The 26,876-nt window shown below is 39.0% G+C and overlaps 1 protein-coding gene across 3 annotated transcripts in view; it reads left to right on the top strand.

The window, feature by feature from the left end:
* Window positions 1–26,876, top strand: part of pex5la (peroxisomal biogenesis factor 5-like a) — a 92,258-nt gene that overhangs the window by 25,315 nt on the left and 40,067 nt on the right. For all 3 annotated transcript variants that reach the window (XM_039812117.1, XM_039812119.1, XM_039812118.1), the window contains exon 2: window positions 17,315–17,419. In XM_039812117.1, the coding sequence (XP_039668051.1) occupies window positions 17,315–17,419 (105 nt within the window). The remainder of the gene's footprint in view (window positions 1–17,314; window positions 17,420–26,876) is intronic.

Here is a 26,876-nt window from a genome sequence, read left to right as displayed (position 1 = left end):
ATATTGGTTGTTGTTGATGATGTGGTTCATGTAGAGTGAACCTTGTTTTTGTCTAATACTGGTTTCTCCATTGTTTTCCTATCAAGAGCCAACCTGAAAATTCATGGTCCGGTCGTGGTCCAGGTCCTCTACTCTGAGTGCTCAACCAAGCACACTAGAAGAAACTTGAGCAAAATTCTTGTGTTATTCTTGCCAAATCGGATTCTTGTTTTTAAAATGTTCAACCGCCAAAAAACATCTTGTGTAAGTACTTCAATTGGGAGGGGCCCGAAGCTGTCTGGAATGAATACCAATGGCCCCTTTTTACACCTATGCCGATGCTTCCTGAGCAGTTTCCTCTAGTCCTCTAGTGTATGCCAGTTGCCATTCCAGGTCAAGGTCGAGAACGTTAACTAAGGCACCGAAATAGAGCCAGAAGTTGTTCTTTGTATTTTACCATTTGGTTAAGTGTCTTAAAGAGAATGGAAACAAATAATAAACCCTCATGTAGTCTACATGTGAACATCTCTTGTCTCTGAGACCCAGAGCTCCAGTCAGCTCACAGCAGGATATTGGAGCTTGACTGGCCGGCCAGATATCTAGCTACTCCAGCAGAGCTAGTTGGTGTCAGGCAGTTTATGGAGCTTCTACACTCCGAAGAAAATTTTGAGCAAATTTTTAATTTGCCATACATTTTCATAACACTGCCTATATTCAACATCGCCTAAAACATTCTCCGAAGTAAATAAAAAAATGAAATAGCAGATGACAATAGCAGAAAAAAAGAAATATTGGTTAGCGTTTGTGTTTGCCTGTGCTTCTGATTGAATGACAAAATGAATACTGGGAATCCTGGGCCTGCGAAGGATACACAGTTAAGTCCTCCGAATTCTGTAAAACGAGGCCGCATTCGTGGACTGCATTTGACGGAGCCTTCGAAATTAAATGAAATAGGACAGCCTTCGTCTCGCCGGTGTGACGCAATCGGTCTACGAATGCAACCTCCGAAGGCTGCAGCCCCTGAATTGGGACATAGCTTATATGAGGCTGTAGCAGTATAGTGGCAGAGAAAAGCCAGGTTGTAGAACATCAGGGTGAAGCATCCAGATGGCAGCAGGGAAAGAGCAGACAATGAAATAACAAACAGTGAACCTGTACAACTACAGTATCATGTTGTAAAGCTTTTGAGTCATGTCAGCAAGGAAGGAGCACTCTTCAAGGACTGATCTTAGGTTAATCAAGGGCTAAGACCATTGGAAATGTGATCTTTGTTGTTGCAAGCCATTTAGAAATTGTTTAATTTGACAACACGTCTTGTCTGGCATAATATTACAGCTCGATTGACAAGGTCTCTCAGGTCTAAATTAATGAACTTGTTAATGAAAAGGAGCAGCTGTCCATGCTTGAAAGTCTCGGATGTTTAATTTGCAGCTGTACACAATTGCTTTTGATATCAGGAAAAGAAGATGAAAAATGAAGTTAAAAGAACAGCAGAAACGTGCTGAGGAGTTAATTCCTGGAGCTGATGGCAAGGTGACACAAGTAACACCTATATAGTATGATTGCAAATTCAAGATTTTGAGTGTCCTCTAGCTTTAATGATTAATAGGTGACAGCAGGTTGATTTGCTTGTGTGTTGACTGTCATGGTCATTGCCACTCACATGAAAGCGTGCTCCCTGTCCTTGTGGATGACATGACCATAAAGAACCACCATTGAGTTCTCCCAAACAGTGCTGCGAGCTATGGATAGACTGTACTTTAGAGCTTTAATCCCACTCCTGTGTCAACAGACATGAGGAGTAATTTAAAGAGTCCAATGAAAGAATCAATCTTATCCTACTAAAAAGAGTGGAAGTCAAAACAAAGCCTATCATCTGGTTCCGTGGTACCTGATAGTGGAGTCGTCTCCAGAGAATACGGCTTTAAGGGGGAATGACGAAAGAAAAGCATGTGTTAACAGCGTCTGCTAACAGTGAGACACAAGCTTAGAATTTGCAGTGTTACAATTAGTAAGATAAAAGTGAACAAAATTGCAACTCAAGCACAGCACCGAAGCCATATGTATTCCAGAAATGTGGTTAATATCTGCGATGTTATCATTATTAAATACTATATATGAATAATACCAGCCCCTAATTGTTTGATGTGTTCCCATGAAAAGAGAATCATAGGTGACAAAATGCACATTTACTGACTGTTTAATTAGTTTTAAATCCCATTATCTTCTCCACACATGCCCTACATGTACTGTACCTCTAGCCAGACTGTTAAATCAGTGTATGTGCTCTATATTAGTAGCCCCAGTTACACAATATAAAGAAATGTTGACAAATGCAGTTATAATGAGAAATGGGAATTCATTATCTACTACTCTGAGTGCTCAACTAAGCACAGTAGAAGAAACTCGAGCAAAATTCTTGTGTTATTCTTGCCTAATCGTATTCTCGTCATTAAAATGTTCAACTGCCAAAAAACATCTTGTGTGAGTACTTCAACTGGGAGGGGCCCAAAGCTGTCTGGAATAAATACCAAGGGACACTTTTTAAATAGATGCCGATGCTTCCTGAGCCGTTTTTCCCAGCAGTTCACAAGTGTTTTCAGTCAAGTGGATACAGTGTCTAGTGTGCATACACATTAATGAGTAAAACATACATCCTCTAGTGTAGGATGCCAGTTGCCCCTAGAGTCGGGTCCTTGTATAGCCCAAGTTTAAATTGACATGCTTTTTACATGCTCTGTGATCCAGTGTTAATGTTTCATGAGCAGCAGCCTGTGTTTCATGTTTCAACATGAGCCTACACTATCCACCGAGATTACATACACATCGCTCCCACACAGGCCGAAAGGTTTAGTATCATGTTGTGGTCAGCCGGCTCGTTTTTTAAGGATATGCACCCCGTTTCAGTTCATGTCATGGGTGGGAGTTTGCTTTGCATAGTATAGGTGATCTTGTTTCAGTGTCCATCTGACCTTTGACCTACAGTGATATCTCCATGGATGTATTTTAAGAACTGGATACCGTATTGGAAGCTGAGCCCCCCGCCCCCCCCCGGGAAAGGGGGCGGAGGAGAGAAAAAAAAAACAAAGGGCCCACCAAACCAAAAATTCAGTAGTCTGTGCCAATACCAGTGAAATAACACGATTCTTGATGCCAATTTCGATACCACGGTAAAAAAGGATTTTCTAAGATTCCATGTACTTGAACTTGAAACATGAACTTCTTTATTAAAATATTTGAAAAATATCAAAATGTCATGACAAGACATACAAAACATGTGCAATAGAGCATAGAGCAACATAATAAAGTGCAATTAATGGCCATACTGCAACAACTAGTGTCTCCAGACATATTCAAGACTTCCAGGCATCTTTTCAAAAGGTACTGTGCAAAAACAACAACAAAACAGTGTTTCTAACAGTTGCGTGACCAGAGACGTAACAAACCCCGGGTAAATATTAGAGATGTATTTGAAAGATCCAGTGACTTGCATTCATATTTTTTCGAAAGATATGTCCCATGGACCAGAAGTAGAAGGGTGCGACTTCGGCTTGTTTGTGACCTCCTACTACTGAATGCATTGACTGAAACACTCTGAAGCGTATACTGCCCCCATCAATTCCAGAAGAGGCGCAACACCGATGTTGCTAACACTGGCATCGGCGCTCACAGTGCTTCAAAAAAATGGGTATTGTTGGTGTTTTGTCATTTTAGAACCGAAAGGTATGGTAAGTATCGGTTCTCATGACATCCCTATAAGCCACCATGGAGCCTTACCTGGATGCTCGGCACCGTGTGGCCTATAGAGCAAGTGCACTAGAGACTTCCACTGGCTGAGCCTACTTCCCGTTTACTGTTGGTCATTTTCTACATTATGAACAACCCTATTGATTTGTACAGTCCAACACAGTCTATCATGGATGGTAGTGGAATCATATTATATTGATATGATTGTTGATATATTATAGTCTCTATTAAACTATTGTCCACATACATGATTTCAAGCAAGCTGCAATTAAAACTTACACAATTATCATTGCATTGTCATCCAAATTATCTTTGGATTCGTATTGTGAATTGTATTAAATATCAATATCAAAAACACAAAGGAAAATGTGTGCAATTTGTGTGTTCATCTCTTGTGACGCTGGCTGACAGCCTTTTTTATGTTCACCTAATGCAAAGACACAATCCAGTTACACTTGGAATAGATTAATCTTATTTGCCTGAGTTGCTCTCCATACAGAGTATATGAGAATGTGACAAATGTGAGCTGGGCTCACAAATCTGCAATATTGGATTAAAATAATTGATGTAGAATAATCAGTATAGGGTGATTAATATTGAAACGTGATTAATGGAGGGATTATTAAAGACAAACAGTGATGTCATATGAAGTCTTATTTAGCATTTTGAACTAATGGGAATGGGTCTCACAATCAGAGAGTGATTCTCTGCATTAATTTGTCATTTTTAGTTCAGCGGAGCAGCGTTCAGTTTTTAGGGTCAGAAAATATCTGGAATCATTCATTTCTATGACAGTGCATTCTGTTGAATTTTCAGAGCATTTAATTATATTTGAACCAAAAGAGGAAAGATATATCAAATTTGATTCTTGGCTTATGTTATGAAAGATTTGAATTGTTAGTTCATGTAATTCAGTTTTGAATACACAAATTAAGTTGAGTTCAAGTTCAAGTCAGCCATGCAGCGACAGAAGTGTGTTAAATCTTCATTGGATTTAAAATGCAGGACAACAATATTTAAGGTAAGAAGGGATCTTATACTACATGAGACATACAATTAAAAATAATGTTTTTGTCATTTTTTTTCATGTTCATTTTATTCCTGTTCTGAAATCCATCAGTATATTTATCTGATCACAAATGTTTTTTTTTTGCTAATGGCTGAATCTAAAACAACCATTTGGCATTGACAATACTGTATTTTCATATTGGAGAGCAATTTATTTGTATACAATGGGTCTTAAAATCCCTTGTTTCCTTTTTTTTTTTTAAATGAACAAACTGAAAATGATTTAATATTTTTGGTTCTAATAAAAGCATGACTAATTATGAGGTTTTCAACACCAGACAACAGTGTTTGGTCGGATTGAAGAGTAGTGATGGCAGATGTGTTTGTGTGCACCAGACTCATAATGAACTGCACACTGCACTGCTCTATGTGATGTCAGCTCTACTGGGACAGACTCACACTTTTTAAACATAACTGCCTTTAAAAAGGTCAAAACTGCACTTAGACGCTGTACAAGTGACACAGTGCTACTTGACTGTAAGTTTCTTTTTGGTGTCCTGCTTAAATACTTTTTTTATTATTATCTTTTAAAATGATAAGCATTTTTTTCTCTCTTCAAGTAGTTTGAGAAGTTATTAGCCATTAAGACAGTCATCTGATTTTTCTAAAAAGAAAATAACAGACGCTTAACACTTCCACGAGGATTTGTTTTAGCTTATTTTTAAACAATGTTTTCACTACTTCTGATGGCCTGAGGTTCAAACTGACAACCATGTGAGGTAACATCAGCATGCAAGCTCAGGGCTACTGCATCTTCTGTGTGCTACAGCCTTACATCCTTGCATATCAACTGTTTTAACACAGCTGTTCACTTAAGTAACTTCTTTCTAAGAGATGAAAACATTTGTAGGCCAGTACTGCATTCTGGAAATGTCCCGACTGCTGTGCTGTAATTGCATCTGCAGTGTCTCCAAATGTTACAGACTGTGACAGTTGGGTAGAAAAAGCACATGGGTACACCATAATAAATACTAATAAAATAATTCATCTTGCCTTCTTTTCCAGGCTTTTGGAAATAAGGCTTTTAGAACAAACATATGCCTACCATACACTAGAACCCTCTAAAAATAATTTAAAAAAGACACCATCTCACATCTAAAGACAATCTTTCATAATGTCACTGAGTTTTAGTCAGAGACTATATGATTTTGCAAAGACTGAGGATCACAATTTGCAAGACTACAGCTAGCTAGCTACCGCTAACATAACTTCACTACCAAGATTTAAAACTTAGGATAATATCAGACACGTTTGGTTTTGTCAGAACGTCAACAGGGAAAAAGAATGACCTAAGACAGCTCGGGCAGAGTTTTATGACCACCTTACACCAAATGATTGAAACGACAGGAGTCCCAACTCTAGCAAGACATTCTGATCCTGAAAATGTGTCTGCGACAGTGGAATCGCTTCAAAAGTCATTTGGTGTAAGGTCAGCATTAGCAAACTTAAACACAGAAAAATTAAACAGCCATTACAATTTTTGCTCACCTGTACACCAGCATATTTTTAAAATGTTGAGCCAAATTATGGAACATTTACTCTCTTGCATCATCATAATACATATAGTATAAAAGACAATAGGACTCAATTTCCACTTCACCCAAATCCCACAGTTCACACAATCTTTTTCCGCCTGAATATTTTTTAATCAAACTACATTTAACATGCATATATCTACATGTCTTGCCAATCACTGCATTGGCACATCAGCTACAGCAAGTAGCTCAGAAAGGTGAGTCTTAATGGTGTGAAGTCAGAGGTAGGTTCGTGGGTGTTTTCAGCCATAGTCTGGCACACACACGACAGCCTGACACCTTTGCACTGATTTCTATTCAAGCCGGATTTGCTCAGCTGTCCTTGGGAGCGGCAGCCTGTAAACACCTCAGGGACAGTTTTTCCCCATCTATACCCATTATAAAGCATTACAGTCCTCTGCCTTTCCTAGAGTGTTACTTAATTTCTGTGAAAGCTCTGCCATGACACATCCTCTCCATAATGAAATATATCCAGTTGTGCTGCGCTGAAATTAGGTTTGCAGGGAACTTGTGGAATAATGATTTCCCTGTACGTAAATCTAATAGTGGTTTGTGGATGAAAATGTAGTTAATTAAGTCTTGGTTAATAAATTGGGACTGCATATAGGATAAACATTGTCAGATCCGCCTTAAGTTATAAAAAGTTTTTTGCTGTAGATAAAAGATTTTCATCTTTTTCAGAATGTGCACAATTCCAGCTTGTCTGTGGATCTTATATTATTATTTTTTATTATATTATATATGATTTTATATTTGGTCCTATAGGCTCATTTAAGTGTGAGTGTGCGTCATCCTGAAATTCACAGCAAAGCAAGGTTGAACAGTATTTCAACATATTCCTTAGTGCTGCATGGGATACCAGGATGTTTGGGTTTCCACATGATGACAAAAGCTGGAACTCAACAGACATAGCTTGCATCGAAAAGTCACACCACTCTTTAACCTAATAAATCAATACTGAATGTAACATATTCATATAACGTTATAAATAGCTAATCTTAACCTTTTCATGTTGCTCCTCTAAGAGTTGTGAAGGTGTTGAAATTATTCTAATGCTGCCAATTAAGGAAACGATTATAGTTTTATGGTGTTAAGACTCTACCCCCACAATCATCAAATAAGTTATTAAAATGAATTATTTGAATTATTGTTAACAAGTGAACTATTCTGAGTTCATGGTACAGAGTCAACAAAATGTAAACAAAGTTCATAAATGCTGGCAATCAATGTTGCTACGCCTCCAATGAGATATATATTATAGTGAGAATCAGTGAGCTGTGAACTTGTGACACCATAGATAATGGGTTCAATCAAAACAAGAAATAAAAGTTGCATTGTCTCATTTCAATTCAGTAGCTGCTGTAAACTAGTCTGGCTGTCACCAAACCAAGCTCAATCTTTTAAGATTGAACATTAGTCTGGGGAGTCTGCTCTGTATTTTCTACTGCACAAGAGGCGTGATCAGCGGGCATAGTTCAAATGACTCTGTACGCAATTGGACAGTCCTTCAACCAATCAGACCAACGATCCAGGTGACGTAGCAGCGACAGCGGCATCAACGGGTTTTTGCACTTTGTTGGCCGCTACGTTGAATGTAAACAAGAAGCTGCTTGTTCGCTTCTCTATCGTCATCGTGTTAAACCCGCCAATAGCGTGCCAGGTGGATAAGCAGTTTGTGATTGGTTCCCGCAAAATTGTAACGGAAGCAGGATAGATAAATGTACAGGTTTCCAGCCTGAGCTGCAGGGCGAAATCAAATCGCCGGCAGATCGGGCTGGTTTACCCAGTCTAGCTGTAAACCGTAAGGGCAAAAACATCTGTGGGTTCAACGTTTTCAACACTTCCTTATGATTGTCTCACCAATTCTGGTAGTCTCTTTGTTCTACAAGACCAATCTCACCTGACACCTGAATAAACAAAAGCAAACTCAAAAAATTATTTGTCTTGGGTCTGATTGACAGCAGAAGCCTGACATGTCCTCCAGAAGTTAAATGCTGCAGGTGCAAAAAAATGCAGCCACAGGGTGGTTTACTGCAAATCACCTGAAATCTCTTTTGTTGACTGAGGAATTTAAAGGTCCCATGGCATGAAAATTTCACTTGATTAGTTTTTTTTAACATTAATATGAGTTCCCCTAGCCTGCCTATAGTCCCCCAGTGGCTAGAAATGGCGATAGGTGTAAACCGAGCCCTGGGTATCCTGCTCTGCCTTTGAGAAAATGAAAGCTCAGATGGGCCGATCTGGAATCTTGCTCCGTATGAGGTCATAAGGAGCAAGGCGTCCTAAGGAAAGCTCATTGTGGGACTGGCTCTAGTGGCTGTAATTCTGCACCAAGGCTAAATTTCGGGAAAGAGACTTCAGATGCAGCATTAGGGGACCACTAAGGCCTATATAAAAGCATCCAAAAAGCAGCATGTCATAGGACCTTTAAAGCATCAACAAAGCCCAAATTCATCTAGACTTGTCTGTCAGACACAGTACTATGGGAGACATTCCTGACAGGCACACACACAGGCAACATTTTTATACAGATCAGCCGGCTGAGCACCACTGCCCAAGCAATCTGGGGGTGAAAATATGTGCAAATGAAATGATTCTAGGGATGCACCAATTTATCAGTAGAACATTGGTATTGGCCGTTCATCTCATTAAATGACGTTTCAAAGCCTACACACAGCCCAGTCGTCGTCATTTTGCTGACGTCTGTCTCCCCAAAATTAGGCAAAATATTTAGGATTTTGACTCTGCTGTTGCCAGTGTAAATCCCTGTGTTTCACTTGCTCGACTGTTTCTAGAAAACAATCCCAATGAAAATAATTTACTAACTTTGTAACAAATATTTTCCTATGCTACATTATGCTGCATTAGATGACATTATTCACGCAAAAGGCAATTAAAACCAGACAACTTTGCTGCAGCCTCCGATGCCTCTAATTAGTTCTGTGGCCTCAATTGCATTTTGGTCATAGAGAAAATAAGGTAACCAAGGAATTAAACAACTAATTAGAGATGAGAAATAAATCCACCATGTTGTGTTTCAGGGTCATAATTATGTTCATATTAGAATAAGTGCAATTCAATAAGATAATTTTCCTGTGAGCACAAAAGAACATTGCTTCATCACCAACCAAAACCTGTCTGTGGTCCTGAATGCACCTTTAGGCTTTGAGAGTTAGATCACATCTAGTGCTCAGACATGTTTATTTGGCTCGCAATGACTTAATGTCACATTTTCCAAGTCCCTATAAACCACTTTCAGTACATGAGTGGGTACTAAATGTATCCTCAGGAGACGAGATTTGGCATAGAGGGCAGTTATTTGTACTAGAACTTAAATTTCCCTGAGCTGCAGGCTGTAATCCCCGAACATGATTTGTGTTGGACATCATCGACAAAAAAGGCTCTCATCTTTGACGTGACACTGCTGCAAAGACTACTACAGTACTGGCCAATAGTTTTGGGCAGTGATGTATGAGCAGCTGTAAGCATGCAGTGCGTCACTTTTTTATATTAATGAATGTCAGTAACATTCAAGCCATTGCCAAATGAGTTGATACAAAGCTAATTAAGACTATCAGCTCCACAAAACTCTCTCTGTATTTCTTAGTATGGCTTTCTTCAGAAAATGGTGTTGTACGGCGACTTTCGCATGCAGAAAATCGAGTGAAGATATTCTTCTGAAGAGTCAGTCATGTTTTTTTAATCGGAGTGTCTATTTGCACCCCCGGTACGAATAGCCTCGGCCACACAGCTGAGCTATTCACACCCTGTGACGTAACAACAAAAAAACGTTGCTCGCGTGCACTGAAATCATGGCGGACGTTCATCTTCCATGACCGCAGAAACTGGCATATTAGGAAAGTTTTGTCTCTAAAGTTTATAACAATTGAATTTCTAGCGGAAAATGGATACTACAGTTGCGCTTTCTGTTTTCAGTGAAAGCATACAACCGTTAGTTTGTTAGTTAGTACCATAGTACCTATTTTTTTGTATACAGTATGGTTACCTAGCAACCGAGGCTTGAAGGCACCAAGTGGTAAACAGTTGTATAACATCCTGTAAGGACTGCTAGGTGAGAGGTTAGAACACTGAGCTTTGGTCTGGGAGTTGGGAGTTTGATTCTCTGGTGAGGTGATCTTGTTTTTTTCATTTTGGATTGGATAATTTGCATGCAACTGCAAGTCAGGGCCCGCAAACGTGAAATTTTTTTTTGCAGGGTGGTAGGGGAAGACTCATGAATATGCCTGCTCTGGTTGGGTTGGTTAGGTTTAGGCAAGAGGAGTGTGATTGGTTATGGTTAGGGTAAGAATGTCAGGGCGATAATATTCCAAAAAGGTGTAATACATGAGTAGTATGGATAACTGTGTGTAAATATATGCCAAGGTACTGTAAATGCACAGGGGTGCAAATAGCATACATTGATATTTGTACCAGATGGGGTATTAATAGAACACATTGCTGTGTGCACCGGCGGGGTATGAATAGCATTCATTTCTAATTTCACCAGGGTACGAATAGCATACACTGCTAATTGTACCAGGGGTGCAAATAGCCTCACCCTTTTTTAATCCTCCGTGTCCTCCTTGGCCACAAGCAACTGTGTGGAGGAGGGGTGGGGGGAGGTGCGCGATCAAGTAAGGCTTGTATCACTGATAGAAAAACTCCTCATGAACCACATCAGTTGAAATGGCAGCAATAAAATAAAGACCCAAGGTAACATTTATAGGTGTGTGTGTGTGTGTGTGTGTGTGTGTGTGTGTGTGTGTGTGTGTGTGTGTGTGTGTGTGTGTGTGTGTGTGTGTGTGTGTGTGTGTGTGTGTGTCCATTGTGATTAAATGTGTCTGCATAATTCTCTCTTCTTTTCAAAGTTTCCATGTATATGTCTGTTTGTAAATGATAGAGCTATGCACTATAATTTCCTGTCAGTAGAAATGGTGATACAAAACTTGAATCTGAAAGTGAATAAAGTGGCACACTGACCTTTTCAGCTTGTAAGCCCTTGGAACAAAGCACTATTTGGGACTTTCTCGCCACTTGTTGCATTTGTCAACCATTGTGACCAGTTTGAATCATTTTAAATGGCCTTGAACTTAAAATGATGCAAAAATGTATGTCTGGAAAACATTTGCATAAATTTGTGCATCAGAAAAGTCCTTTTCTGATTTCCTACTTTGTTAATCATCTTGCAGCCTCTCAGATTTGACTTCCTCAACCTAGGGGCTGGGACTTTCTGCTCTAAACTAACGGTGTAGAAACACAAGCACCTCTAGTTCGTCCAGAAAGAAGCCCTTTACTGAGCTGTGAGTCTTTAAGATGATATACATGTTGTAAGCTCTCTCAACTCAACCACTCTTTACCAGTTTGAGCTGCACCAGGACTGCTTGAGCATCTCCGGTCACCAAAATTGCGAAACTTTGTTGCACCCAAAATTTATGCTCGTGACTGCGCAGGTTCAGTAATCAATTAGCATGCCAGAGTGTAGATTAAGCTCTGCTTGTTAGCCTGAACTTTAGCCTGTATTGAGGGGCCCTTTCCCTGTAGTAAGGATCGATTACCATGACTTATTTACAAAAGCTCCCTGAGTACCAGTTAGTATGCTACAGTCTGCACATTAGTTGTCATAATGGCTCACTGTAACCAGGAGTGTGCTACATATTTTCCTCTCGAGTGCTCGTAATGTATGGACTCGTCCCCGACTGATCAATATTCCATGTGCAGAGAGGCATCCCAGCTATTGTTTGTGGTATTTCTCTGAAGCCAAGAGCAAATAATGTGAGGGGCTAAAGGTCTGTCAGGAGCGCCGAGAGACAAAACAAAAATTACGCTGCATTATCACAGCCAGCAGATTGTGCTCCAGGTTCTGACCATTCTTTGCAATACAGTGGGGAACTGATGTTATTCAACATTCAAACCTGAATTTTAATTTTGCATGTGAGGTGAAAAATTATATAATCTTTTCTCCTGTCTACAGCCAGTGCATTACACACATTTTTATATATATATATATATATATATACACACACACACACATATACATATATATATACACACACACACACACACACACATATATATAAATATACATACACACACACATATATATATATACATTATATATATATATATATATATATATATATATATATATATATATACACATATCACATAATATACATATATATATATATACATACACATATATATACATACAATATACATATATATACAAAAATATACGTATACCGGCCCAAAGTTTGGACACACCTCATTCAATGTGTTTCCTTTATTTTCATGACTATTTACATTGTAGATTCTCACTGAAGGCATCAAAACTATGAATGAACACATGTACTTAACAAAAAAGTGTGAAATGACTGAAAACATGGCTTATATTTTAGATTCTTCAAAGTAGCCACCCTTTGCTCTGATTACTGCTTTGCACACTCTTGGCATTCTCTTGATGAGTTTCAAGATGTAGTCACCTGAAATGGTTTTCCAACAGTCTTGAAGAAGTTCCCAGAGATGCTTAGCACTTGTTGGCCCTTTCGCCTTCACTCTGCGGTCCAGCTCACCCCAACCATCTTGATTGGGTTCAGATCCAGTGACTGTGGAGGCCAGGTCATCTGGCGCATCACTCTCCTTCTTGGTCAAATAGCCCTTACACAGCCTGGAGGTGTGTTTGGGGTAATTGTCCTGTTGAAAAATAAATGATGGTCCAACTAAACGCAAACCGGATGGGATGGCATGTCGCTGCAGGATGCTGTGGTAGCCATGCTGGTTCAGTATGCCTTCAATTTTGAATAAATCCCCAACAGTGTCACCAGCAAAGCACCCCCACACCATCACACCTCCTCCTCCATGCTTCACGGTGGGAACCAGGCATGTAGAATCCATCCGTTCACCTTTTCTGCGTCGCACAAAGACACGGCGTTTGGAACCAAAGATCTCAAATTTGGACTCATCAGACCAAAGCACAGATTTCCATTGGTCTAATGTCCATTCATTGTGTTTCTTGGCCCAAACAATTCTCTTCTGCTTGTTGCCTCTCCTTAGCAGTGGTTTCCTAGCAGCTATTTGACCATGAAGGCCTGATTCGCGCAGTCTCCTCTTAAAAGTTGTTCTAGAGATGTGTCTGCTGCTAGAACTCTGTGTGGCATTCATCTGGTCTCTAATCTGAGCTGCTGTTAACTTGCGATTTCTGAGGCTGGTGACTCGGATGAACTTATCCTCAGCAGCAGAGGTGACTCTTGGTCTTCCTTTCCTGGGGCGGTCCTCATGTGAGCCAGTTTCATTGTAGCGCTTGATGGTTTTTGCGACTGCACTTGGAGACATATTCAAAGTTTTTGCAATTTTCCGGACTGACTGACCTTCATTTGTTAAAGTAATGATAGCCACTCATTTCTCTTTACTTAGCTGATTGGTTCTTACCATAATATGAATTCTAACAGTTGTCCATTAGGGCTGTCGGCTGTGTATCAACCTGACTTCTGCACAACACAACTGACGGTCCCAACCCCATTAATAAGTGAAAATATTCCACTAATTATCCCTGACAAAGCACAGCTGTGAAGTGAAAACCATTTCAGGTGACTACCTCATGAAGCTCATTGAGAGAACACCAAGGGTTTGCAGCGCTATCAAAAAAGCAAAGGGTGGCTACTTTGAGGAATCTAAAATATAAGACATTTTTTGTTAAGTACATAATTCCATATGTGTTCATTCATAGTTTTGATGCCTTCAGTGAGAATCTACAATGTAAATAGTCATGAAAATAAAGAAAATGCATTGAATGAAAAGGTGTGTCCAAACTTTTGGCCTGTACTGTACAGTACAGGCCAAAAGTTTGGACACACCTTCTCATTCAAGTTAGGATTCCTTCCCCCCAGAACAGATGCGACATATAGCTTGTGAAAACAAGCTTCACCCTTTCATAAGGAAAGTAGGCAAGCTTACAGCATAACCCCTTCCCACTGCACTGCACTCTTAAAAATCCAAAAAGAATGGTCTCATGTCCAGCGACATATTTTGACCACTAAACTCAATTTCAGACATTTTAAAAGGTAAGGTACAGTACAGGCATCTCCTAACCGATCAAAACTCTCCTCTCTCCTTCAACCATTTACAGTTTTTCATCTCTAAAGAGGTTTAGTAACAAACTTCATTTCCTTCCATACAAGCAATGACACGTGAAATTCGGTATAGATTATTTCATCAATGTCTTGTGAATGCCACAAAAGATGGTACAATATAGCCGTTCTGCATTAAAAATGTAATTTTACTCATCATTAGTCAGAGCCACCATGCCTCCATTGTTTGTAATGCATTACCCTGCAATTTTACACATTTTCAGTTTATTAATACGGTTGACTGTTCCACTCTTTTTTAGGTGTAAATGGACGGACAATTAAGTACAAACAAAACAAAAAACAAAATATCCTAATAATGCAAGTGCCAAAGCCTGATGCCTGCTACATGGGGATATCACAGCTCCTCAGATTTGATCTCAAACAGTCCCACATTAGAAACACAGGGTTGAATTGATGGAAAGCAGATACCAGACCCTTCTTAAAATCAGGTCATGAGCAAAGGTGTGCCTGGTCAGATGTGACACCTACTGTATGTCTGAATTATGACAAAAAGCCATCACAGATAGATGAAGCCAGCAATGTTTCATATTCAATGTCTGAAAAGGGCTTACTCCACAAAATTATGTTCTGGGTTTTGAAGTCCTTCTACTGAGAAGTTCCCCAGTACTTGTGCCAAAGAGCCAGTAGGGAACATATAGTAATATTGAGAAGCTTTTAAAGTTGCTGGCAAATAAAAAACAAAATCAGACCTGTCCAAAACATTCTATTAGCATTTAAAAAAACAGTCCTCTGAATGGAAAAAAACAGGCCATCATTAGCTCCTTATCTGAAGGATTCAGTATTGTTATTTCTGTAGACAGGGACTTTGAAAACAGCAACTCAGACAGAAAGCAGAAAACAATGAGACGATCTTGAGTCTGAACTGAGTCAGACTGAAGCCATGCTGCCTCCTTCACCCAACAAGTTTACTGCTCCAGCATGAAAGCAAAATTGCAGCTCTCTATAAAGACCATTTTCAAGTAATGATGCTTTTGCCCAGAATAGATACAACTTATTGCATGTGGAACAAACTCTCTCCAGACTTACTAACACTGAATCTTATGAAATTCATAAAGCTTTTCAATCCTACCTATGTGAATGCCTGCGTTATTTCCTGTAAATGTATTAGTTTGGAGCGGTGAACACGATGTGGTGGCTGGGAGATTTTAAATTGATTTTCTGAGCCATTTATGTCCTCTGCCACCAACAGCACCTAATGATTTGATTAAACTGTTTGGATAATGCTGCAGTCAGTCTCATTTGCTAAAGATCATTTGTTTTATTTTAATTTTATTTTATCTTCCAGAACAGCCCCACAGTGACCAAATCTTAAACTGCTGTATTAGGGAAGACCACTATTTAATGAAAATCTGCTGTTTCATTCAGCTCAGACACTGAAATCAGATGTTCTTAAACAAAACAATTACTAATTCATATTTTTGTCTACATTCTCCTCGTTTTCAGCACATAGTTATCTTATTGTCCAGGTTTCAAACTGCTGTGTTGATCAGGACAACAAAATTGTAGAATAAATAAATAAATGCTATCAAGTTCCTCGATTACTGTCCACTGTTGTGCGTTGCCAAACATATCTATATTCATTCCTAGAAAAATAAGAGCCAGTTCAGCAAAACTTGCCACAAAACAACAGCAGGCAGGCCAAGACTGTAAGCCAATACAAACTGACTGTGTGCCCGGTGAAAGATATCCTCGACACTGTTGGCTTAATCGACACCTGCACAAACGGCACAGAAGGAACATTTAGCGCTTTTTAAATTGCATAATTTGCCATTCAGAAAAACTACTAAAAATAAATGTTTTTCAGAATCATCTCTTGCCATGTGAATGATGCGTTGCTAGTGTCGTCAATGGATGTTGTTCATTTATACTGAGTGCAACTAAGCTAGAGAGTGAGCGCAGGTGGCTTTTGGGACTCTAATAGGAGCATTATGCTTTCAAGGGAACTCTCCCTCCAGACAAGGCAAATGCATTTTGTGACATGATTAGCTGAGGACATCAGTGGAAGAAATGCCTAATTCATTTTTCTGGCATGTGGAAATGTGAAAAAGCTCTAATAAGATTCAGCTCAAAGGCTTCCAGTGTGCTTCATGCACAGTCTGAACAGGCAGCTTCCCTGAGTCTACAAAATATAGAAACTGTGTGATGAACAGCAGTTTTGTCTCTCTCTGGTCAGCACATTTAATTGCAAGGGGATGAGCTCTTTTCTGAGATGAAATGTGTAGTGCCCTGTGTAATTATAATTCTGCTACATCTGTGTGTCATAACATGATTAATAGCGTACAATATAATCTATTTTCCAGCTATGGGTAAAATGAGAAGTGAATGATGAATGTCTGGCTTTCTGCCATAAAGTCAACATGAAAACCGTCTGCAGTTTACTTAATCATCACATTGCATCACTTTCAGTACTGAAGTTTGAACCTTTCAATCACCTTTATGTTGTGATTCCAACATGCCAGCACAACCAGAGATACATGTCAACGTTCAGCTGCTCAGGAGACATTTATCTGCCAGACACTACATCATTCTTAGTAAATAATATGGTCTGTGTAATGAGCGCTGTATGATACTCTGTCATCATAAGTACTTAAATACTGCTGTGGACGACCATGCTCATCACTGTCTACAGTCAACCCTCTACATTGTGCAGTAACCCTCTCTTCATTGCCATAGTCTTGTGGAAATGTCTTCAGTCGATGTGTTACCGTAGATAGCCCCACGCAGTATTTCCATCATCATATAGTAAAGTCTTTTTTGTAAGATGCCCTGGACGGGGGCAAAAAGCACTGAGTTGTCCAACTGTCCTGACACAAGTCATTGTTGATTTCACTGTTGTAGGGGAAAGACTCTAGGGCTGCAGATAAGACTGTTGCCATGGTCCTGAAGGAGATACCAAGTAAGGCGTCATCAGAAGGGAAGCCCCTCCTCACAGTGACTACCAAGGTGGGCAGAACCATTTCAGAAACACCCCCCAACCCCCCAGCCCTCCCCCCTGCCCTCCCCCCTGCCTCCAAGTGGAACTTCCTCCTGTGTTGGTCATACTGAACAATAGCAAAGCTTTGAGTGTCCTATGACGGACCTCGACTGTCTACTACTAACTCATTACTTAAGCCTTTTGACTGTTGCATCTAACAAAGAAGCAACAAATATTTCATTTCCAGCTGCTCTATGGGGTATAAAACCCTCCTCCTACATCACAAAATTTACACAAACAGTGAATTATCATCTTATGATCTATAGAAACAGCCTCAAATTGCTACAGTTATCCATACTACTTTTTCTCTTTTCAAATTAGCCTCCTAAAGATTTATAGTGCTCTTCTAGTTAACATGTATTGTGCTTTTAGTATGAATGTGGGAGGGATTAACTAGAGATCACACAAATGTCCTCTCCCATTCCTAATCAGGACAGAAAAAAACTCCCTCATGAACCTTTTACACCTCATAAGCAGCTAATCCTCAAAACAAACAGCGTATGAATGCATTTCCACAATGCTATGCCACACGGCATGGCATTGAGCTATTGACTGAGCTCTCTGTGTACTAAATACTGCAGCAAATGACCGTACCTGCTGCTGAGCTTTTCACTTCTCTTTTGCTTTAAGTGTTGTAGCTGGATGGAGTCGGTACTCCAGATGCAATGAGTTCCCTTGCTCTGTGCTTGATTGCTTTTTTGTACAGTATGCGTGTGTATGTGTGTACCCTCTTGTATATATGTCTGTGTTTTAATAACCTTGAGCATGCTTCAAATTTTTCTAATACAACGTCTGGTTTTTAAAAGTTGTCATACAAACAAAAATGCTTCCACTCAAGTGGAGGTTATTCAATTATACTGATAGGCGGAAGCTCACACTAACACAATATGACTTTACATATTTTTAGAAATACATAGTTTATCTTGTTAAATGTTTAATTTGTCATAATTTAAATTACAAAAAGAAAATGGCATGAAAACATCAGCAAAGAACAACTTCCCTCTACAGCAACATATCTGCTATCTATTGAATAGACGCAATAAATTCTACTTCCCTTCTACTTCCCTAATTTATTCATGAAATTGGTGGCGTTATGGATCTCTTACCAACCTATGTCTACTCATAATTCTCACACTGATTGCCTATGAAGTGTCAACAGCTACAACAACCAATGGCATTTAACCAGAACCAACCTCAAAGCCAACAGCCCAGTCCTATTGTTATAAAACAGAACATAACAGAAGTAAGATAACACAATAAAGGAAATATATCCTCTAATCTATCAAAACAATTATTGTTACATTTATCATTATCAGTATATTAAAGAATAGATAGTGTAGATTATTCACTACTCTTTGCTATTACAGTAGAACAGCAGGGCCCCATTCTAAAACATTGTGTCTCTGAAATTAAATGTTTTAGAAACAAAAAAAACAGATCATGTTTCATGACTGATGACAATGCATTTTTTAAATTGGTAAATAGTAGGTTTGTAAATCTTTGGTAAAAAAAAAAAAAAAAAAGCCAGTAGAATTCTTGCAATCCTTCCTTCAATACACCTTAAAACATGACAATTAGCGACCGCTGCTGTCAGTCCAGTCACGTTAAAGTACCTGCGACATCGCTGTCAAGTGACTGCTCAAAACTGTAGTACAAAACACAGCAACAAACTAGGGATGCCTCCAAAAAACAAAATCTTGACAATGATCATTGTTCCAGGCAGGCAGGCGACTCCAACTCTCTCATATGCAAGCACACACACGTGAGTTAGCAGCTGTTACAAAACAGAATTGTTTTTGCTAAGAGCAGCTGGTAAATATGTCATGCCTGAACTGAGCACAGCAAACATCAGATAAAAAATTAGGTTTTTTGTTTTGTTTTTTCTTCTGTAAAGAATTTCATTTTGATTCCTCTAGTATTCCAAGTCCATAAGTCACCTCTCATTTAAACGTATATATCACTTTGCTTAAAACCCCCCTTTTCAGGAAAATAAAGGCATTTCAAATTACTGCAGTTTAAAGCTGATAAACGTGACATTGTTTCCACATCTAGAACCAAACCCATGATTAGTGCCGTGTGCTCTCCAGTGGCTGAGGCAGCAGTTTGAGAGGCAATGTGTCCCAGCTTGATGTCACTTAGCAAGGGACAGAGGCTAAGTGACAGGCTGTGGCTCCTCACGCCATATGTCAAGTCAAATCAAGTCTATTTGTAATGCCCAATATCACATACAATGTCTCATTGGGCTTCAGAGTCAGGGGTCTCCGCTCAAACCAAGCTCTCTGAGAAGATAAAGAAACACAACAAAGACAAAGGAAGCAGCATTAAACCAGGCATCCTCTTATTATCTATCGAGGCCGAGACAAGTCCAAGTCAAGTCCGAGACAATAGAATAACGTCTTGAGTCCGGACTCTAGTACTACAGCCCTGCCACATCGTTCTGGTGCCATAGATACTTAGAAAAGTAGCTAGAAATAGTCCCCAGCAAATGCACTATTTACTTTTAACGTTTGCAAAAAACTACAGTGCCCAGCTGTTTTAGAAAAAAAAGTGTTTTTTTTCCTTTCAAATTGAAACTTTATATTTGTGACCTGCTTTTTTAAATGTTCATCCCAAGTAGAAATTATTGGCTTTGGGCTGAGTGCCACAGACAGAGCAGAGAAAATTGGAAAGTATGACCTTATTGGTCTTTTCATGGGGTTAGCTGAATATAAGTTCATACAGACTAATGTCACCCTTATCCTTTAAAGAAGTAAAACACACAATAGTAGAACATTTTGTCTTACTTGTTAATAATTTAATTTCCAATTTGCAGCCTAAGGGTAAATCATGTAAAGACATTATGATGAGTCATAAAATACCCAACTAACTGAACTCCAGTATACAGGCCTGTGGGAATACATGGAACAGTACATTGCCACCCACAAAAGCTTCCACACAACTGTAATGAGTGCACAACTTGCTGCATTATAGAGAACATTGACATCAGAATCAAGAAAATACAATTTTGGATTTAAAAAATCTGATTCTGAAAAGTTAAATGTGATATAATTGCTGACCCAACATATTCCAAATGTGAACTAAACATACTGAAAGATATTGGCTGTAATTATTTCTCAAGATAACCATTCCTAACATAGCCTCCAGTGTCAGTCCTCTGCTTTAATATTTTTCATCCACCGTTCCCTTTATGTAGTGTTTTCCATCCTCTCCACCTCCTCCTGTCCTCACCTCGACCTCCCCGCCTTCAAAACTCTGTCAAGTTTAACTGGTACACGGTTCCCTTAACAGCAACATCTGAGAGATCGCTTGGAGTCAAGCCCAAGCGGCACAATTAGCTCAAGTTTTCCATTACATAATGTTCTACAATACTCCTTAACAAAGTGCCAAAGTGATTTGCATAGGATATGAGCAAAAAGGTATAAGAGAAGGGGAGCAAAGGAGGACAAAAGCAGATGGGGAAAACAGTAACCTCCTTGTAGTGAGATAAATGGGCAAACAGCTCAGGAAGCTGCTCTCTTGGCTTAAGAGTCAACCCATAATGGGCGTTTGCATGCTACCTGCTACCAAAGTGCCTAACGCATCTCCCCAGATGAATGTGGTAGATTTCCTGTCCCTATTTTCTGGATGATTAGAAGAGGGAAAATGCAGAGATCTCATCATTTCAAGACCATTATTTAAAATTGGCCCCCATGGCAATCACAGGAAGTGCTTTGAAGAACATCGACATTGATCATAATGTGCAGTGAAGATAGCTCAGTGTCCTCCATCATGAGATTGCCAATGGTGATGTACAGCCACATTTCAGGCGTATCTGTTAAAAACTGACAGTGAATTTTGAGATTTAAAAAGACTTAAAAACTACAAATCTGATAGACAGTTTTGCAATTATTTGATGTGACCAACAGTCATTACAAGTCACTCGGTCAGTCATTCTATAAATCTACAGTCATGCTAGTAGCTCTGTGAGGCTGTACTTGGATACAGCAGTAAGTTATGCGAAATGCTAACGTCATTATGCTAACATGCTCACAATGACAGTGCAAATGTTTAACATGTATTATGTTAGCCATGTTTACCATCTCAGTTTAGCATGTTCTCATGCTGAAGTTAGTTCATTAGCACTAAACACAAGTGAAGCTGAGGCTGCCATTAGAGAATTCTCATCTCAAGTTTTGCAGGTATTCGATTATAATTAAACCAGAGTATTGGATGAAGTTACATTTTGAACATGAATGTCTAAACTACATTTCCTAGTATTCCCTCCAACCATAGAGTGCTGCAGGAATATGTCATAAAACCTGGAAATTAGTTGGCATTTCGTGGTGGTGTTGTTCGTTTATAGCAAACACAAAAGTGGTGTTCATTTTTGAAGAATATCTTGCTGAACAAAACGTTTAAGTATCATAAATGTTTTGCCACAAAGCTTTTTTTGTGCTGTGATCCAAAAACCAACGGAAAAAACATTGGCTTTTTGTCAAGGGAACCAGGGCGATACCAACTTCTGAGTCGGCCTACAAAAATACGTCATCCCGGGCACCTGGGTAGTTCACCTGGTAGAGCGGGCGCCCATATGCAGAGCCTCAGTCCTCGATGCAGCGGCTCAGGGTTCGAGTCTGACCTGTGGGCATTTGCTTCATGTCTTTTCTCTCTCTCTCTCTCTCTCTCTCTCTCTCTCTCTCTCTCTCTCTCTCTCTCTCTCTCTCCCCTTTCCTGTCTACAGCTGTCCTGTCTATTAAAAGGCTAAAATGCCCACAAAAAAAAGAAGAAAAAAAATATGTCATCCCTGCAACACTATTGTGGATACATTTAACTGAAAACCACAAATATCAATCTCATTGTGGCACTAGAGGAAATTTCACCAACATTTCATAGCAAACCATCCAATAGATGTTGAGATTTTTCACTCAAAAGTGGTGGACCGACTTAAAAACGAACCAACTGACCTTGCCATCCCTAGATACAACAAACTACAAAAACTTTAGAATACGTGCCAAAAATGTATTACCTACCCTAAGAGCTGCATCTCTCAGTTGGTAAAGCAGCAACTTGCGGTGTCATACATCCTGTTTCTGTAATTCTTACTGAGTCAATTAAGGGCCAAGTTGGTTGCAGTTTATCACAAATAATGTTCTCATTTCACAACTTAACATGTCGTATTTTCTGAAAATATGATAACGCTGCCAACTTTAAGCAGTGAACACGACTCAGCAGGGCTCTTAGCCAAGATTCTGTCAACATTTCTCATTATTCTCTAAACACATCCAGACTATTTAATGAATTTAATGCACTACTTAAAGATTATGGTACAGTATGCTCTCAATGTCCAGCATGCTGCTCCGTTGTTAGTGCGGACTTTCAGTCAGTCACATCAAAAATAGTGATTATTAAGAAAAGGCATGCAGATAACATTTTATTGCTTGGAGTGGAGAAATCCAAGGTCATCCATTATTTTTTTCAGACTATAGAGGTTTAACAGTCCACCTCTGTTTAATGCACACTGTAAAACTAAGATGCCCCCAATCGATGCTGCGCAAGCATCACAAAAATTGTAATAGTCACTGACAGATGTTTCTCTGGTTATCATACACTGCGAGCATGTGCATTTATGAATGTCATTTATATTGTCAAGAGATTCTCCTCCAGTCCCCAGGTCCCATGTCTCCAAGAGAGCACACTATATTTGTACAGCTCAGCTGGCATTTATGTTGAATGCACCAGTCAGCTGAGAAGCTGTTTGGATGGAGCTACATTTGATTTGTTGAATTTGGGTCTTTCAGAATCCTAAAACAAACAAAACAGGATTTTTTTTAATTGTCTATAATGTACAATATCAATAATTTAACATACTGTAGCTTTTCATGAAATTTAAACATAACGCTCTGTGCAGTAATGTACAGTAGTGTATTAGTTAGCATTTGACATCATTGATATATAAGTTCAAATGGATTGCTGATGTGCCCCTGGTTAGCTCACCTGTTAGAGCATCCATATATAGAGGTTTACTCCTCGACGCAGCAGCCGCAGGTTTGACTCCGACCTGTGGCCCTTTGCTGCATGTCATTCCCCTTCTCTCTCCCCTTTCAAGTCTTAGCTGTCCTATCCAAATAAGGCTAAAAATGTTATAAATCCATATTGTCTTTTAAAGGCTATAAATAATCTTAAACAAAAAAAAAATGGATTGCTGATACATCTGAAAGCGCTAATAAACTTTAATAACCTAACACCTGGTGCTTATTAAATCACAATTCCAAGACCATACTGTAGGGAACACAGGAATTGACTGAGTGTTACAGTAGGGCTCCAATAACGGTTATTTTCATAAATTAATTAAGCAATTATTTTGGTCAAGTAAATTAATTAATTAATTATTTAATTATCTCAAATGTTCATAACATGTCAAGAAATAATGAAAAATGGTAATCACTGTGTCCCAGAACCTAAGGGGGGCCTATTCAAATTACTTGTTTTGTCTGGCCAACAGTCCAAGTCCCAAAGATATTCAATTAACAATTATTTAAAAACAGAGAAAGACAGCAAAATGTCACATTGGAGTTTAGAATTTCAATTAAAAACAATTTCAAAATTTTTGCAGGTCAATCAGACTAATCAATTAATTGGTTGAGCTCTAATTGTTAAGATGAACAAGATCGAATCTCCCACAACACCTGCCAGGAATGTTTACGTGAGTGACCTAGATCTATATTATGAAATATGACAATTAAAATATTCTAAAAGATCAAAATAAGCCTGTTTTCACACAAATATACATTGCAGCCTACACAACACTGTGAGCTAGACCACTATAAGCTCCTCTCATCAACAACAAACACATGCAGGCTAAAAGGGAAAGTGTTTTGATGTGGTAAATAATAGCAGGGTGGATGAATGCTGCGGTTTTTCTCTAAATGACAAGCAGAGCTTCTCTCCTCTCGCTGCCAGCGATGGGTATTTAAATTTAATCATTCCTTAGGTTCCTTTGGCTTGTTAGCGTTTCAGTGGGTAAAAATCATCTAATTAAAAGCAGCAGAAGCCATTTGGAATGATTCATTTCCTTCATTAAAAGGTCAACATTTGAGTGGTTATTATTCAGGTTTTATGAAGTTTTGAAGTCTAGATGAAATGAGGCCTCTTTGACAACACAAAACAATTGTAACTTAGTCAATGGCAGCTCAGCCTTCAATCAGACTAAACTTTTCTGAGCAAAAACCGTAAATCACTGGATAAATTTGACCTTTAAAAACAAGTGTATTTGCATCCTATGATTTATTACTGCAGTCCAAAATTGGGGGGGAAATGCATGGACTGGCAGCAGTAGAGGGTGAAATCAGGTTACTTCCCACTGTGAGATCTCCCATGGACCAAAGCTTTATTCTGACACCAGAACAGCAAAAACTCTAATTACCTATGCTGGGTCAGCATTCTTCAGCGCAGCACAAACTCTCGCTCAACAAAGTAATGACCCCTCTCCGGATATTATTTATGCACTCTTTTTTCAAAAGGTTTATTTTTTTGTCTGCTGCAAAATTTTCAGCTTTTTTCTTTTGTGCAGCGAATATTGAATCTTATTCCAAACCAGGTATCATCATCCTCTACATGTCTTCATTTTACTCATCTCTTTGTTGGACATCATTAACTGCCAACTAAAGAAACATTTCTGTTTAAATATGCATGTAATATACAAGTAAATTCATAATATCCATCTCATCATGAATTAACCCTAAAGATCTATTGTGTCCCTGGAGACCCTGGGCCCGTTTAAACAGCTTACAAAACTGTGTGAAAACAGAAAATTACCCATTACTTCTGTTATATACAATTCATTTTCAAGTGATCTATCTATCTATCTATCTATCTATCTATCTATCCATCCATCCATCCATCCATCCATCCATCCATCCATCCCACACTAGCACTACTAATCCTAAGTTTATTTTGATTTCTCTTATTTTAGTTTTTTAACAGTTTATTCATAAGAGGTCTAACTGGAAGTCAGACCCCAAACAAAAGCAACATCACCATGTGAGAGAACACACTACATTTATGTGGATTACCTTTTTTGCAAAGTAATATATGCAGTCAGTTGCAAGTTTATTAGGTACACATAACTAAAAGAAATGCATCATGAAGTTATAAATGATTAGTTTTTGTTTTAGAGAGGTGTTGATGTAACCATCCCTACCCTGCAGAAATCTGAGGCGCAGTTGGCTATAGTCCTCATTACTTGATCGGAGTTTAGAATGCCAACACAAAGAGGCGGAAGGTGAAAATGAGGGACATCCGGCAGCACCGGAGCAATCCCATAAATGAATTGTCGTAGACTAATGGGACCCTAAACAATGAGGGTGTAAAGTCAATGTTGACAAAACACATTGGTTAAATACTAGAAGGCACACAGGATAGATATACTATACATTTTATTGTGAGGGCACATACAGTGTAGATATGCTATGAAAACCCCATTCAGCACCTTTCATATCAAGCATGTTGCAGGTGGTGTTCAGTCCATTCCATGATTGGTAATTAAACTTTTAGTACCTTCATTAAAATTCTGGCTGCGAACATGGCCTGGAGAGCTACAATAGCAAATGTCATGTCTCCTCACTACCGGCATTACATACACTCTAAACAGGCTGACAACAGTGGTGGCAGCTCACCCTTTCTATGGGGGAAAACTTTTTTTTTTTTTTTTTAAGATTATTTTTTGGGGCATTTTTTTATGCCTTAATTTATATAGGACAGCTGAAGACATGAAAGGGGAGAGAGAGGGGGAATGACATAGAGAAAAGGGCCACAGGACAGAGTTGAACCTGCGGCCGCTGCGTCGAGGAGTAAACCTCTAACTGCCCGAAAAATTGGTTTTTAACTTCAAATTATGAAGCATTGGTTTGCAAATTCTGGCCAGCTGCACCTGAAGTATCGAGCATTCAGGGTACCAATAATGAATTGGATGTAACATATCCTGCAGCTGCACTGGCAAGCCTACAAATTGGTGCATCACAAGCAAGGCGATTAGCATTTTCATGGTTTGGAAAGTGAGATAAGCAATAATGCTAAAGCAATTATTGTTTAGGACACATCCAGCAGGTTTCTCTCAGCCCAGCTCATCTCAGTGGTTCTCTCAATGATTACTATAGGACTCATTCAGTGAGATTACATACACTGCCTGGTCATGTTTCTGTAGTACTCTGATTTTTTAAATATAATGTAAATGAAAGACCTAGTTTTAGTTAATTGTGTACCTAGGTTTCTAACGTTTTTTTATTTATTTTTTTAAATGTGCATATCAAAGACTTAAAACAATGTCTACTTATATCTGAAATAGTAAAAGCCCTACTCACCTTCACTTATTGTGCCTGATTAGACCTCTTCTGAAAGTGCAGTAACACCAAGTATCCACCCAAACACAATCTGATTGAAATTGCTCTC

Source organism: Perca fluviatilis, chromosome 9 (assembly GCF_010015445.1).
Source record: "Perca fluviatilis chromosome 9, GENO_Pfluv_1.0, whole genome shotgun sequence".
NCBI lineage: Eukaryota > Metazoa > Chordata > Actinopteri > Perciformes > Percidae > Perca > Perca fluviatilis.
The sequence above is the reverse complement of the archived record's forward strand: the minus strand, read 5'-3'. Positions and strand labels throughout refer to the sequence as shown.